This window comes from Chiloscyllium plagiosum, unplaced genomic scaffold (genome assembly GCF_037043375.1).
Source record: "Chiloscyllium plagiosum isolate Xiang-an unplaced genomic scaffold, Cpla_swu_hap1 HiC_scaffold_20, whole genome shotgun sequence".
Lineage (NCBI taxonomy): Eukaryota > Metazoa > Chordata > Chondrichthyes > Orectolobiformes > Hemiscylliidae > Chiloscyllium > Chiloscyllium plagiosum.
This window is the reverse complement of record NW_028270158.1, coordinates 51,528,883-51,545,009: the sequence shown is the minus strand read 5'-3', so window position 1 is coordinate 51,545,009 and position 16,127 is coordinate 51,528,883. Positions and strand designations below refer to the sequence as shown.

Here is a 16,127-nt window from a genome sequence, read left to right as displayed (position 1 = left end):
ACTAGATTAGGTTAGGCTATCTGGATATCTAGAGTGAAGCATCTGTTTCCGAGCTGTATATTTCTATGACGCTATATGAGCAGCCTCTTAATGATAGGTTAGAGTCTTTAATCCATCAGTGATTAAAACTACAAATGAACAAAGCAGAACACCAAAGATAACATGTTATAGATTATTACTGAACCATTGGGACTTGGCACATGGCAAATAGGATTAGGAAATGAATGCATGGCTCAAACATCAGTGCAGGTACAGGGATTTCTGCTCCAAGGGGAACTGGCGATAGCACTAGGGTAAGTCGGTGCTAAACCATTGGGACAGTCTACAGCTGAACCATGCTGGGATCAGTGTTCTAGTGTTCAAGTGAGCTGCAGAACTACAGAAGTAGAGAGAATTTTACATTAAATAGTGAGGCAAGGGCACAAGTTTGGGAAAATGTTGTAAACAAAAGAGTAGAGTCAAAGCAAGAGGGAAAGGTATTCACCAGGAAATGATAAACAGACCATTACAGGAAAGGATAAAGAGAGCAATTCTAAGAGCAAACTTTAGTCAAATTAGACTAGTTCAGTTTAGGAAACTTGGTTGGCATGGACAAGTTGGGCTGAAGGGCCTGTTTCTGTGCTGTATGTCTCTAAGGCTCTACAAAAGGCAAGACTAAAGGTTACAAATATAATTAAAAGACAAAACTAGAGGCTGTGTATCTGAATGCACACAGCATTTGGAACAAAACAGTAAAGCTGAAAGTACAAATTGCATAACAAAGTACAATTGCTTGGGAGATATCTTTGCTCAATGCCTTTTGCAGCTCAGAGTACTTTGTAAAGAGAAGTAGTTGAGACATAGACAATAATAAGGGACATCAGCAAAGCAATGTCCAGGGATGTGGGAACAGAAGACAATAGTAGGGCTAATAAGGAGCCAAGACCAACCTGATGGGCTGGATGACTTCCTTCCATGCTGTAAACCTGATGGATCTGTATTCATTGATCAGCCTACGCACGTTGGTGGATGTCAGTGCTAAGTTTTAACATGTATCAGCTGTGTAATGGAACCGTCAGATTTTATGCATATCAAATCCACCCACTAAAAAGCATGTTCTCAGCAATGAATTCCCTTTTTGATGTTGTCCTCATTAATAAGTAACTCAATTCCGGAATCTCACTGCTGGTGCATATAAAATCTGCTCTGTTCCCTGAAGCAGACAGATGAATATAACTCTACTGGGTTCACACTTTCTCACAGGGAATGATCAAATACACTTCTGGATAAAAGTAGGAACCTTTATGAAATTAGATAAAAGAATCTTCAGACAGGTGACGTGAGTTCCATTTCATATCTTGTGGAAACACAGCTTGGGTACGGCTTTGCTGTAAACTGCTAATCACTGCTGCCTGGTTTAAAAGGTCCTATTTTACAGATTAGGCATTATACCAAAGTCCCGTCTGCTTGCTCAGATGGATATGGAGGGTTCCAGGAAGATGAGCTGAGAAATTGTAGCTAATAATTATCCCTCAAACCACACTATCTAGTGGTGATCAGAGTCGAAGAGTGTGGGGCTGGAAAAGCACAGTGGGTCAGGCAGCATTCAAGCAGCAGGAAAGTCGATGTTTCGGGCATAAGTCCTTCATCAGTTCTCATTTTCTCCTAGTGGTGATCATAGCACTATTTGAGAAAGTGGTGGAGGCTGGTACAATTACAACATAAAAGGCATCTGGATGGGTACATTAATAGAAAAGGTTTAGAGGGATATGGGCCAAATGCTGGCAAATGGGACTAGATTAATTTAGGATATCTGGTTGGCATGGACAAGTTGGACTGAAGGGTCTGTTTCAGTGCTGTATTACTCAATGTGTTCTTCCTGCATTTGAGTTTGTACTTGGGGCCCATGCCCCCCCCTTGCAGTCAGTTCATTGGCCATGGAATGGAGGCCTACTCCATCTTCTGATTGGTCCTTACTCTGAGCCTTGTTTGTTTCTGACCCCTCGAGGGTTGTTCTGGTTGGCCAACTTATCTGTTGTATTCTACCGGCAATCCAGATATACAGTCCTTGCAAGGTAGCTCCAACTCTTTATTAGCATGAAAGACATTGCTTCAGGCCCTAATGCAGCTTCTTCACACACCACGCTCCCTCCCTGAGAAATAATTCTATGTCATGACTACGCTATCTACCACATTATTAGACCACAAACTGATTTGTAATCAAAGAACATAAGAGATAGGAGCACGAGGAGGCCATACAGCCCCTTCAAGCCTGCTCCATCATTTAATGCAATCATGGCTGACCTCAACATGGCCTCAACTGCCTGTACTCCATAACCTTTTTGTAGTGATTTGAACAATGTCAGCCAACTGAATCTCACTGAATATGAGTTCCCTGATTGTGGCTGTTAACCTGGTCCAATCAGGGAGCCCTGCCTGACAGATATAAACAGGAGTGTCAGGGGGTCTTTTCACTCTGAGAGTCAGCTTCAACCCATTACCAAACAAAAATCTGTCCATGTCGTCCTTAAAACTTATTCAGTGTTCCAAGATCCATCACACTCTGGAATAGAGAAATCCACCGATTCATGACTCTTTGAGGCAAAGTAATTTCTCCTCATCCATGTTTTAAATCTGCTAGCCCTTATCCTAAACTCTAACCTCTCATTCTAGATCATTCCGCACGTGAAGAAACATCCTTCCTCTGTCTACTTAGTCAAATTCCTTGTGCATCTTCTGTACTCAATTAGATCTCCTCTCATTCTTCTCTACTCCAGGGAATGTCGGCCTCAATGGCTCAAATCTCCCCTTGTAAGAAAAGCCTTTCATCGCTGGACCCCTTACTTCACAAAGCAGGAGCTTACAAAGGGCTGCAATAAATGAGCATATCTTCAAAGAACTAATTCTTCAAGCAGGGTTAACAAAAAAACAAAGTAACGCTGAACACGACCAATATCGGTGTACTATTTGTTATTACAAATGAGATCTTGCAATGTACTATATATTTATATCATGACAGTGCACTGATGCACATGTGACCATCACTGAGACAAGGAGGCCAGGCTCCTCTCTCCCCCATATCTGACTGTACAGCAGGTCCTTCTCCCAGCTAGCCGTGCAATGCACACAGCCCATCGTCATGGTCAACAGAGCAAAGGAGCAGCAGGGCCTTGAAGCCTGCTTTGCAGGATAAAGAGAACGAGAATTCACATGGGAATGTTGGTGAGGATTTGGATGGGTATTCGCTGACAGCTGCCATTCTGTGGTTGACATGGCGAGTGGATCAATGCGCCTACCCGCAGCTCCCAGACCCAGGCATCCCTCCTGCGAGGTGTGACTGTCTGTCGACGTCGGACGCCTCCCTTGGCAAATGAGGTTGGAGCCCAGCTCTAAATTGTGGTGTGGTGGGCCATCTGCTGTGGGATCTTGCTGTGCATGAATTTGCTGCTGGTTTTGACCTGGTGGCATATTGTCTGCATAGAATAGCTGGGTTCTGTGGAATGTTTGCAACTTAGGGGTCTTCGAAGCGAAATGGTTTATAACAATTACTACACTTCAAAAAGCACTTCATTATCTTTAACAAGATAGGTCATGAGTTTGAGAAAGGGTTGTTATAAGTACATGGTTCTTTTTTCTATAATGTCTCTTATGGTAAAAAATTGTTGCTATCAATGGCCTTTGACCATACGCCAAGTCCAGATGCTGTCATCTCATCAGAATGGGTTCAGCATCAGTGAGATATCCATTCCGTCAGGCCTATCTATTCAATTAAAGTCTTCATAATTAACGTTCATTTCATGTCTACATTTTCAGAGTTGATTACATTAGGAGAAGGCAGTCATTGGTCCCTTCACTGTTCTCACTCATCACTCGCTAACCAATAAGGTAATTGTTACACAACCTAATCCGGAGTGCCATCAAGCATCATTGTCCCAAGTTAGTCACCATCAACTATAACTTCATTAAAGATGATTCATGTTTGTTTCCTTCACAGGGAGCACATTTTAAAAATAACAGAGCTTCATGAATAATAACGCTAAATACTTTAGGAACATCCTTCAATAACAAGCAATGGTCTCAGGACCTGGGTTCGACTCTCGCTTCGGGTGACTATCTGTGTGGAGTTTGCATGTTCTCCCTGTGTCTGCATGGGTTTTCTCTAGATGCTCCGGTTTCCTTCTATGGTCCAAAGATGTTCAAGTTAGGTGGATTGGCCATGCTACATTGCCCATTGCTTCCAGGGATATGTAGATTCGGTAGATTAGCCAAGCTAAATTGCCCATAGTACCCAGGGATGTGTAAGTGCAGTGGATTAGCCATGCTAAATTGTCCCATAGTGCCCAGGGATGTGTAGGTGCGGTGGATTAGCCGTGCTAAATTGTCCCATAGTGTCCAGGGATGTGTAGGAAAGGTGGATTGGCCATGCTACATTGCCCCATAGTGCCCAGGGATGTGTAGGTGCGGTGGATTAGCCGTGCTAAATTGTCCCATAGTGTCCAGGGATGTGTAGGTTAGGTGGATTGGCCATGCTACATTGCCCCATAGTGCCCAGGATGTGTACGTTGGATGGATTGGCCATGCTACATTGCCCCATAGTGCTCAGGGATGTGTAGGTTAGGTGGATTGGCCATGCTAAATTGCCCATAGTGTCCAGGGATGTGTAGGTAAGGTGGATTGGCCATGTTAAACTGCCCATCGTGTCCAGGGATGTGCATGGGTTCTGGGGAGTGGGGATGCCCTTCAGAGGGTTGGTGCAGACTCGATGGGCAGAATGGCAGTAGGGATTTTATGATCTAATGGACCACTGCGATTAGGGATTGGTATCATTGGAAAGAGTGAATCATGAACCAGCAAGGCGTTATTCCCCACTCACTCCAGTCAGCTACTGAAGCTACACAATCAGAGAGTGATGTCTTTGTGAGCGTACGGTGGATTGGCAAGTGTAAGGCCGGGTTTGGCCTCAGTTTGCTATAGAATAGTAAAGATTGCAACCTCCACAATCTTGTGACCATGGCAAGCTTAAGATCAGCTGTGGGCTTAGTGAATGGTGGAGCAGACTCGATGGGCCAAATGGCCTACTCCTGTTTCTATGACTATGATATGAAGTGCTGGGAGTGTGCACAGTCAGTGACTGAGAGATAATAGTTAGCAGTGCGGATGATCATACCTTGTAAGTAAGTAACCTCTCTCTTGAACAGGGTTTGTCCATTTGCCCTGAATTCAGATTTTCAGTTTTCGTTTCTATTTGCATGTAGTCTTGTCTAATTTTCAGTCCAAAGCACCATCTTGATCACGGCCTTAGAGATTGTCCATGGGACCGTGTCCTTCCAGAAGCATGGCAGCGATTGGAAACAATTCCCTGGGAAAACAGTGACTGGCAATGCTCTGTTTGCAATTGCTCTCCTGAAAATTCTTCTGCACTCCCTCCTCCCCACTGCACCACCCTCCCACCCCATCCCCCAATCTATTGCATAGCCCCAGCTTCTCCAGGAATTAAAGACTAATCATCAAGACAAATATTCTGAACAAACTAGAATTTGCAAATAAACAAACTTTTTTTTAAATTGCCTTTGACCAGTTTTGTTTATGAGTGATAACACAAGTGGGAATGGGAATGCGGGAAGCTCTTTTTATAATTTACAAACAAAAAACTAGAATTAGAATTGAATGTCATGTGTACTTACGTCCAGGAATATAGGTGCACAGTTAAAGGTGCACAGGACGTCATTCTCTGATGCAATCTTGTTTACACACTTGATCACAAAACTGGAATAACAAAAAATCAGCAGAAATAAAAGAAACAAAGCTGAAAGCAATGAAAAACATCCAGATTATTAAAGACAATTTAATTCAGTCTGTTTGCTGTCAGCTACGATTAGAATAGCCTTTATTGTCACGTGCACTTGAATGAGTGCGGTGAAACGTTTGTAATGTCACCTCTCAGCACCATCTTAGGTACAGGGTATCTAGGTTCCTCAATATTGACCAGCTAGGTCATACATTCTACCTGTCGTCACCTATCCCCACTTCACCACCCTTCTCCCCCCACCTCCTTTATCTGCAGCTCCCCCTACACCCACCCCAGGTCGTGAGGAAGGATTACACCCGAAACGTTGACTTCTCCACCTCCTGATGCTGCCTGGCTTGCTGTGTTCTTCCAGCCTCCTGCTTGTCTACACAGGGTATCTAGGTGCAGATACTTTAAGTGTTACAGAATTGCATTACTAAAAAGAATTAGACTAGCACCAGAATCCAGAGCTTAAGAAGTCCAGAATGGAAATAAAAAATATCTTTAAAGTTAAAAATCACAAAGCACCAGGTTATAGTCCAACAGGTTTATTTGGAAGCATTAGCTTTTGGAATGCTGTTCCTTCATCAAATAATCCACAACCACCTGAAGGCGCAGCATTCCAAAAGCTAATGCTGCCAATAAACCTGTTGGACTATATCCTGGTGTTGATAAGATTTTTAACTTTGGACACCCCAGTCCAACACCTCCAAATCATATCTTTAAAGTGCTCAAGTTATAATCCTTTCTCACTGAGTCCGTGCCCGCCGGGTTCCTGAACACAAGGCCTAACATGGAAGGCGACACTTTGTGAGGACACAGGTTTGTCATGGCTGCCAAAACAGGAGTAATGGCTGTGGCCAAGTGGCAGGAGGTGGACTGTCACGAGACTGGACTTGCATCATTTGTGTAGGAGCCTGTGCAGCTTTCCTGACCTCATCTCAAACAAGATATCAATTGAGGGAGTACAACAAGGGTTCACTAGACTTGTTCCTAGGAAGACATGACTGTCCTATGAAGAAAGACTGGGCCTATAGAAGAATGAGAGGAGGAGCTTACAAAATACCTCAAGGAATAGACAAGACAGATACAGATAGGATGTCTCTCCTGGTCAGAGATGTTGGAACCAGTGTTGTGAAGTTGTGTAGTATAGTTGTAGATTGGGAGATAGGAAGTTAGAATTTGGTGTGTGTAAAATTGTAAAATGGGGAAAGCACTGTGTGGTCCCTTTAAAAGCTGGTGTTTTTTCTTTCTATTCTGTGCTTAGAGACTAAAATGGATGAGCATGTGCAGCAGCTTGAGTTGTTCCAGTACACAGAGAGCCTGAAATGAAGCATTTGTATTGAAGGGCTGTACGATGGGTTGGGGTCAACCTCTGCTTTATAACAGCAAAAAGCACAATTTAAAAATAAAGAGGATTAGCACACACATCTGAGATGAGGAGAAGTATTACTTACTCAGTGGATTGTGAATTTTTGCAACTCTCTACCACAGAGGGCTGTGGCAGCTCAGTCTTTATGTTCAAGGTGAAGATTTACAGATTTCTGATGACCTGGGGTATACAGGGTTATGGGGATGGGTTGGGTAAAAGGCAATGAAGTGCTCGATCAGCCATGGTTGAATGCAATGGTGGTGCAGGCTCGATGGGCTGAATGGCCGACAATTTTCCGATGACTTGTGGAAAACCCAGATGTGCCAACCCTATCTGGAGATCCAGTGATGGCTCCCTACTCCATTTGAAGTGTATCATTGTTATACCACTATACCATGGAGAACTTGAGTGTTAATGATCATTGATCCCTGCCAGCCAGGAACAAATTGTCAGACTGACCAAACCAATTCAAGTCAAAGTTCCTTGAAAGTCAAAGATTGTCTTTCTTCTCTTTCACTGAGGGATGACCTTATAGAGGTTTATAAAATCATGAGGGACATGGATAGGATAAATAGACAAAGTCTTTTCCCTGGGCTGGGGAAATCCTGAACTAGGGGACATAGATTAGGGTGAGAGGGGAAAGATATGTTGCAGTTGTAAAGAATGATGGAAGCTGATTTGCAGGATCAAAAATCCCTTCATGGAAACGAAGGAAAGAAGGCCCTAAAACAATTGCTATAAATAGGGCATGCTACTAGATACAAAGATATAAAAGGGGCAACGATGGTACGTGTATGGAATGAGCTGCCAGAGGAAGTGGTGGAGGCTGTTACAATTGCAACATTTAAAAGGCATCTGGATAGGAAGGGTTTGGAGGGATATGGGCCCGGTGCTGGCAGGTGGGACTAGATTGGGTTGGGATATCTGGTCGGCATGGACAAGTTGGACTGAAGGGTCTGTTTCCGTGCTGTACATCTCTATAACTCTATGACTTGTTCTGAGTCTATGTTGCTTCCCTACAGATAATGAGCTGCCCAGATTTAATTTAAGCTTTGGTTGCAAAAACAGGAAGGCAGATGATTATTTGAATGCCTGTAAGTTGAGAGAGGGGAACATTCAAAGGGGCCTGGGTGTCCTCCTGCACCGATCACTGGAAGTAAGTGTGCAGTGCAGCAGGCAGGAAAGAAGGCAGACTGTATGTTGGCCTTCATAGTGAGTTCCAGCACAGGAACAAGGCTGTCTTGCTGAAGTTATACAGGTGTTGTGAGTCCATGCCTGGAGATCAAGTTCTCCGTGGTATAGTGATTAGTATTCCTGCCTGTCACGTGGGGATTCCCCCCCCCCCCCCCCGAGTGAGGATCTAAGCATGGTGGGACTTTTCAGTGAACAGCCACTGTGTTTGGAGAATGACAGAGCTGGGTCTGTGGCAAACAGAATCCAAGTGTGAGCATTGTCTTAGGGGTGGCACGATGGCTCAGTGGTTAGCACTGCTGCCTCACAGCCCTAGGGACCCAGGTTCAATTCCAACCTCAGGTAACTGTCTGTGTGGAGTTTGCACATTCTCCCTGTGTCTGCCTGGGTTTCCTCTGGGTGCACTGGAATCCTCCCACAATCCAAAGGTGTGCAGATTAGTTGGATTGGATATGGTAAATTGCCCATAGTGTTCAGGGATGTGTGAGTAAGGTGCATTAGTCGGTGTAAATATAGGATAGGGGAATGGGTCTGGGTGGGTTACTCTTCAGAGGGTTGGTGTGGGCTTGGTGGACTAAAGGGCCTGTTTCCACACTATAGGGATTCTATAATTCTACGGTTCTGAAATATTGTGCACAGTTTTGGTCTCCTTATATGAACGAGGATATGCTTGCCATAGAGGGAGTGCAGCTAGGTTTATCACATTGACTCCTGGGCTGACGTGCGAAGAAAGATTGAGTTAGTTAGGATTGTATTCACTGGAGTTGAGAAGAATGAGGAGGGATCTCATAGAAATCTATGAAATACTAACAGGACTTCACAGTTTAGACACAGGAAGGATGGTCCTGACGGTGGGGGAGTCTAGAACCAGGGGTCATAGTTTAAGGATAAGGGGTGAACCTTTTAGGACTGAGATGACAAGTTTTTCTTCACTGAGAAGGCTGTGATTCTGTGGAATTCACTTTGACATAAAGAGGTCGAGGCCAAAACATTATGTGTTTTCAAGAAGGAGGGAGATTTAGCTCTTGTGGCTAAAGGGATCATGGGATATGGGGGAGGATGGGATTAGGGTATTGAGCTCGATGACCAGCCATGATCAGACTGAATGGAAGGGCAGACCCAAAGGATCAAATGGTCTACCCCTGCTCCTATATTCTACGTTTCTATTCTTTTTGACAGAAAGTAAATGTCCCTTTACTCTTTTGAAGTGAAAGAAAATTGTAGTTAAAATTTCCTTCCTCTCTCTCTATGCTTCACCAGTGACAGACACTCACCGGCAGTGAATTGTCCAGCAGCTTTTTACTCTCCGCTGCATTCCATTAATGCCAACGAAGAGACAATTCAGACAGAATGTATGATACATGGACACCAGTTGTCAATGATTGCTGATAGCCATAACTAGGCCAGTCATGATTTGTTATGTCACCATGGACGGAGGCATCAGGCTTGAGTTGGCAGCTCAGTTAAAAATGGCAGTGTAAATAATTCTTAGAAAATTGTGTCACAGGAAAACAGGGTGGTGAAGAAGACGTTTCGCATGCTTGCCTTCATTGCTCAGGCTATTGAATATCGGAGATGGGATGTCATGTTGAAGTTGTACAGGACGTTGGTGAAACCTCTTGTGGAACACTGTGTGTAGTTCTGGTCTTCTTGTTAGAGGAACGATATTATTAAGCTGGAGAGGGTTCAGAATAGTTTTGCCGAGGATGGAAGGTTTCGGTTATAAGGAGAAGCTGGACGAGTTCGAACGGGCATCGGGGGCCAAGGTAAACCAAGACAAGAGCGAGGCCATGCTCTTCGGGAACTGGGCCGACCAATCCTCGATCCCCTTCACCGTCAGAACCGACCACCTGAAGGTGCTGGGTATTTGGTTCGGAGGGGCTGGGGCGTGCGCCAAGTCTTGGGAGGAGCGTATCAGCAAAGTGAGGCAGAAACTGGGCAGATGGAAGCTACGGTCACTCTCCATCGCGGGAAAAAACCTGGTCATCAGGTGTGAGGCACTGTCATTGCTATTATACGTGCACAGGTCTGGCCTATTCCCAGAACCTGTGCCGCTGCAGTCACCCGGGCCATCTTCCAGTTTATATGAGGTCAAAGATGGACCAGGTCCGAAGGGACTCACTGTATAAAGATCTGGGCAACGGGGGAAAAAAAATACACCCAATGCCACCCTCACCCTGATGGCCACCTTTGTGTGTGGCTGCATCAAGCTGTGCGTGGATCCCCGGTACGCAAACACCAAGTGTCACTACGTACTGAGGTCCTACCTGTCCCCGGTGTTGCGAAGGATGGGCCTGGCCTCGCTGCCGCGGAACGCTCCGAGTAGTTGGACCGTTCCGTATCACCTGTCCTTCGTGGAGAAATTTATGAAGAAAAACACCTTTGACCACAAACCCATCAGGAAGTGGTCAGCACGTAGTGTCCTTGAGACCCTTCGGGAAAAGGAGAGGGCGGATCCTATCGAGCGGTTCCCTGAGCAGACTGTCAAAGCCAATTGGCAGAATGCCTCATCGCCAGAACTTTCCAACAAGCACCAAGACATGGCTTGGCTGGTGGTGAGTAGGGCTCTGCCTGTGAGATCCTTTATGCACGCCCGGACTCTCAGCCGCACCGCACACTGCCCTCGAAGCGGCTGCGGGGGGGACGAGACTGTCACACACCTCCTTCTGGAATGTGCCTATGCAGAGGAAGTCTGGAGAGGAATGCAGTGGTGTTTGTCAAGGTTCGTCCCGAGCAGTGCCGTGACGCGGGACTCCGTGCTCTACGGCCTGTTCCCGGGGACGCACACCGAGACGAACATCAACTGTGCCTGGAGGATCATCAACTCGGTGAAGGACGCTCTCTGGGCGGTCCGAAACCTGTTGATCTTCCAGCTGAAGGAGTTGACCCCGACTGAGTGTTGCAGACTGGCATATTCCAAGGTCCAGGACTACGTGTTGAGGGACGCGCTGAAGCTTGGGACAGCTGCCGCCAAGGCGTGGTGGGGAAAAACCACCGTGTAACATCTGCCTGCCTAACGAAGAACAGGGGGCCCACGCAGTCATTTGGGCTCTGCTGACGTCTCAGCTAATTATATGGGCATATGATCAAAAAATGTATAGACCTGTATAAAAATGATAAGTTTTGATCTCTATATGTAAATGTTTACATAGGTATGGCATGACCAATTGTACAGACCATCAAATTATTTATGAATAAAGTATATTTTTGGAAAAAAAAAATCAGAGGAGCAGGGAAACCGACATTTCGGGCAAAAGCCCTTCATCAGCCCGAAACGTCATTGAGGGCTGATGAAGAGCTTTTGCCCGAAACGTCGATTTTCCTGCTCCTCAGATGCTGCCTGACCTGATGTGCTTTCCCAGCACCACACTCTCGATATAAATAGGGCATGCAACTTGATACAAAGAAGCAAGAGTTTAGCGAGAGGGAGGAACTGAAGCAAAGTAGAGAAATGGTGTTGAAGAAATTGATGGGATTAAAAGCTGATAAACCTCTAGAGCCTGATAATCTACATACCAGAGTACTTAAGGAAGTAGCCCTTCAAACAGTGAATGCATCGGTGGTCATCTTCCAAGATGCTTTGGACTCTGGAACATTTCTTATAGATTGGAAGGTACTAATGCAACACCACTGCTTAAAAAGGGAGGTAAAGAAAAAAACAACAAATTAAAGACCAGAGAATCTGACATTTGTAGCTGGGAAGATCCAAGAGTCCATTATTTTGGATTTTATAGCAGAGCGCTTAGAAAACAGTGGCAGAATCAGACACTGTCAGCATGGATTTACAAAGGGAAATCTTGCTTGACAAATCTATTGAAATATTTTGAGGATGTATCAAGTAAAGTTGATGGGGGGAACCAGTGGATGTGGTTTATTTGGACTTCAAGAAAGCTTTCAACAAAGTCTTGTGTAGGAGATTAATGTGTAAAATTAAAGTGCATGGGATTGGGAGTAGTGTATTGAGATGGAGAGAAAATTGGGTTGCAAGCAGGAAATCAAGGGTAGGAATAAATATGTCTTTTTTCTGAATGGCAGGCAGTGACTAGTGGGGTACTCCCACCCAGCTATTCACAATATGTTGGTGATTTTAGATGAGGGAACTAAATTTGTGGATGAAATAAAGCTGGGTGGGAGGTTGAGCTGTGAAGAGGATGCAGAGATATTGCAGTGTGATTTGGACAGGTTGAGGAAGTGAGTAAATCCTTGGCAGCTGAAGCATAATGTATATAAATACAAATAAGTAGATGGGATATGGGGGAGGTACTGAGCTCAATAATCAGCCATAATCATAATAAATGGGAGAGCAGGTATGAGAGCTCAAATGTCTAGAGTGTGGTGCTGGAAAAGCACAGCAGGTCAGGCAGCATCCGAGGAACAGGAGAGTAGATGTTTCAGGCAGAAGCCCTTCATCAGTCATCCCCGATTAAGGGCTCTTGCCTGAAACATCTACTCTCCTACTCCACGGATGTTCCTGACCTGTTATGCTTTTCCAGCACCACACTCTCGACTCTAATCTCCAGCATCTGTAGTTCTCACTTTCGCCTATAAGAGGTCAAATGGCCTACTCCTGCTCCTACCTGCTATGTAGCTATTAGCAGAAGCTTGGGAGTCAGTTGGCTGAAGCTCTCTTCACAATGTATGAACTGTTGAGATATTGATCCCTCGGCTGACATAGTTATTCAAGCCATCTCCTCTTCTCTCACTGACAAGTGTAACGTATGTGTTTATAACAGAAAGGTAAACAAGGCAAACAATGGCTGAGAATGGAAATTCAGCAGATGTTTAAAATCTCTGTGTGGATTGTGTTGAGGAGAACTACAGAATGTTGCACCTGAAAAGTAATCTAAGCAACAACAGTTTAGGAGAGATGCCATTCAAAAACTGTATTGTGATCTCCTGTGGGGTTTGCCCCAGACTGAGGACAAGATACGAGTTGAAAGAAAGGCAGTTCTGGATGAATCAAAAATAAAGAGGGTTAGAAACCATCTACAACCTTGGTCTGTGTGTGCTACTTCCCTGTAAAACTAGCATGATAATATGCTGGCTCATGGTTCATGCCCCACTGTGCTGTGTTGTGTGAAGGGTCTTATTTATTTTATCTGTCTATATGTGGTTATAGGAAGAATTTTATAATCGTGTTGGATATATAACATAGAACATTACAGCGCAGTACAGGCCCTTCAACCCTCGATGTTGCACTGACCTGTGAATTAATCTAAAGCCTATCTAACCTACACTATTCCATTATCATCCATATGTTTATCCAATGACCATTTAAATGCCCTTAAGGTTGGTGAGTCTACTATTGCTGCAGGCAGGGCATTCTACGCCCTTATTAGTCTAAGTAAAGACCCTACCTCTGACATCTGTCCTATATCTGTCCTATGTGGGCGGCATGGGGCACAGTGGTTAGCACTGCTGTCTCACAGCGCAAGAGACCTGGGTTCAATTCCCACCTCAGACAACTGTCTGTGTGGAGTTTACTCGTTCTCCCCGTGTCTGCGTGGGTTTCCTCTGGGTGCTCCGGTTTCCTCCCACAGTCCAAAGATGTGCAGGTTAAGTGAATTGGCCATGCTAAATTGACCGTAGTGTTAGGTGAAGGGGTAAATGTAGGTCTGGGTGGGTTGCTTTTCGGAGGGTCGGTGTGGACTTGTTGGGCCGAAGGACCTGTTTCCACATTGTAAGTAATCTAATCTGTCAACCCTCAATTTAAAGCTATGACCCCTCCAAGGGGTCACCATCCAAGGAAAAAGGCTCTCACTATCCACCCTACCTAATCCTCTGATCATCTTGTATGCCTCTATTAAGTCACCTCTTAACCTTCTCTCCAACAAAAACACTTCAAGTCCTTCAATCTTTCCTCACAAGACCTTCCCTCCATACCAGGCAACATCCTGGTAAATCTCCTCTGCACCCTTTCCAATGCTTCCACACCTTTCCTTATACATGGCGACCAGAACTGTATGCAATACTCCAAGTGCGGCCGCACCAGAGTTTTGTACAACTGCAACATGACCTTATGCCTCTGAAACTCAATTCCTCTACCAATAAAACCTAATGCACTTACGCCTTCTTAACAACCATATCAACTGGGTGGCAACTTTCAGGAATCTATGCACATGGACGCCAAGATCTCTCTGCTCATCCACACTATCAAGAATCTTACCATTAGCCCAGTACTTCCAAAATAAATCACCTCACACTTTTCCGCATTAAACTGTTAAAGTTTTAACTTCTAGTTATGCGTCATAATTGTTTACTTGTAGCAAGATCTACTTATTTATAATAAACAGTCATTCTTGTTAAATACAGAAACCTGTCAATCTGGGTATAACAGGATAGGTAAACTGGGAAGTTTACCTGGGATGTTTATGTGTTGTGATGACTCTGAGAATAGTGGGGTTTGATTTCCAGCACGCTACCCCAGTGAGATGTAACAAGGGACCCAGTTAAGAATTTCCTTGTGTTTCCTTCTTGGTGTGCAGGTTAAAAAAAAATCCAGCCCAAATAATAAGAAAAACAAGTTCTGGCCCATCCCTTTCAGCTCACGGCAAGAACGAGGACTCGCTCAACAACTATTCGACTATCAAAGTCAGGGCGACCGAAACCACTCATCGCAACATTTTACAATCGATTCATCATAGACAAGCCAAAGACTGGCTTGTATATTCCCTTTTTTTACTTTTACTTGTTAGATTCACCCCTCATTCCTAATGTGTTTGGGCATGTGAAGTATTACCATTCCTTGTGCTTTATTAACTAATAAAACATCTTCAACTCAAAAGCCCTGATTAAAATGGCACTTTTAAAATTCAACTATATCTGGGCTGGAGAAAGGGAAAGAATCCTTTTGAAATTAACCCATTTAGAATTACTGAGGGAGAGATCGAGTAAAACAGAGGAGCCAGTTCATCACTTCTCACCCAGGAGCAGAACCCAGAACCATAGCAAACTGGAGGCCCTTGCTCCGGGATTGGTTGTAACACTTGGTTCTGATACAAAATGAAAGAGAAATCAGCCGGTGATCCAGTTTCTGATCATTAATTGGGTCTCATTGATTGGATGTCTATATCAATGGTGCTGAGGTGGAGATGGTTGACAGCTCTTAGATCCTAGGGGCAAATATCACCAACAATCTGTCCTGGTCCATCCACATCGACACTATGGTCAAGAAAGCACATCAACACCTCTAATTTCTCAGGAGTTTGTATATATTTTTATAGATGCACCATAGAAAGCATCCTATCTGATGCATAACAGCTTGGCAATGCAACTGCTCTGCCCTAGACCGCAAGAAATTACAGAGAGTTGAGAACACTGTCCAGTCCATTACAAAAACCAACCTCCCAACCATTGACTCCAGCCACACCTCCTGCTGTCTCAGGAAAACAACCAACATCATCAAAGGCCCCTCCCACGCCATATATACTCTCTTCCATCAGGCAGAAGATACAAACATTTGAAAACTCATACCAACAGATTCAAGAGCAGCTTCTCCCCACAGTTTTCACACTTTGAATGAACCTCACAAATATTAAAGTTGATCTTCCTCTGCACCTTCTCTGTAGCTGTAACAGTATATTCTATATTCTGTTCGGTTACCCTGATGTACCTATATAAGGTATGATTTGGCTGGATAGCATGCAAAACAATACTGTTCACTGTATTGCAGTACCTGTGACAATAATAACTCAAATCATAAGTGATTCTTTTCCCTCATTCTGTGTTAACTCAATATCCAATCAGAATAGCCATAGATATTCAGGGCAGCTACATTGTTTCATTGAAACAAAACCA

The 16,127-nt window shown here is 44.4% G+C and overlaps 1 protein-coding gene across 2 annotated transcripts in view; it reads left to right on the top strand.

Moving 5' to 3' along the window:
- LOC122560543 (solute carrier family 38 member 10-like) overlaps positions 1–16,127 on the top strand; it is an 82,843-nt gene that overhangs the window by 57,224 nt on the left and 9,492 nt on the right. The window contains exon 12 of one of the 2 annotated variants that reach the window (XM_087997939.1): positions 2,757–2,867. The exons of the other annotated variant lie outside the window; for it this stretch is intronic. Within the exon in view, the coding sequence (XP_087854065.1) occupies positions 2,757–2,794 (38 nt within the window). The 3' untranslated portion in view covers positions 2,795–2,867. Of the gene's footprint in view, positions 1–2,756; positions 2,868–16,127 lie in introns of those variants that run through there. 2 annotated transcript variants of the gene reach the window in all.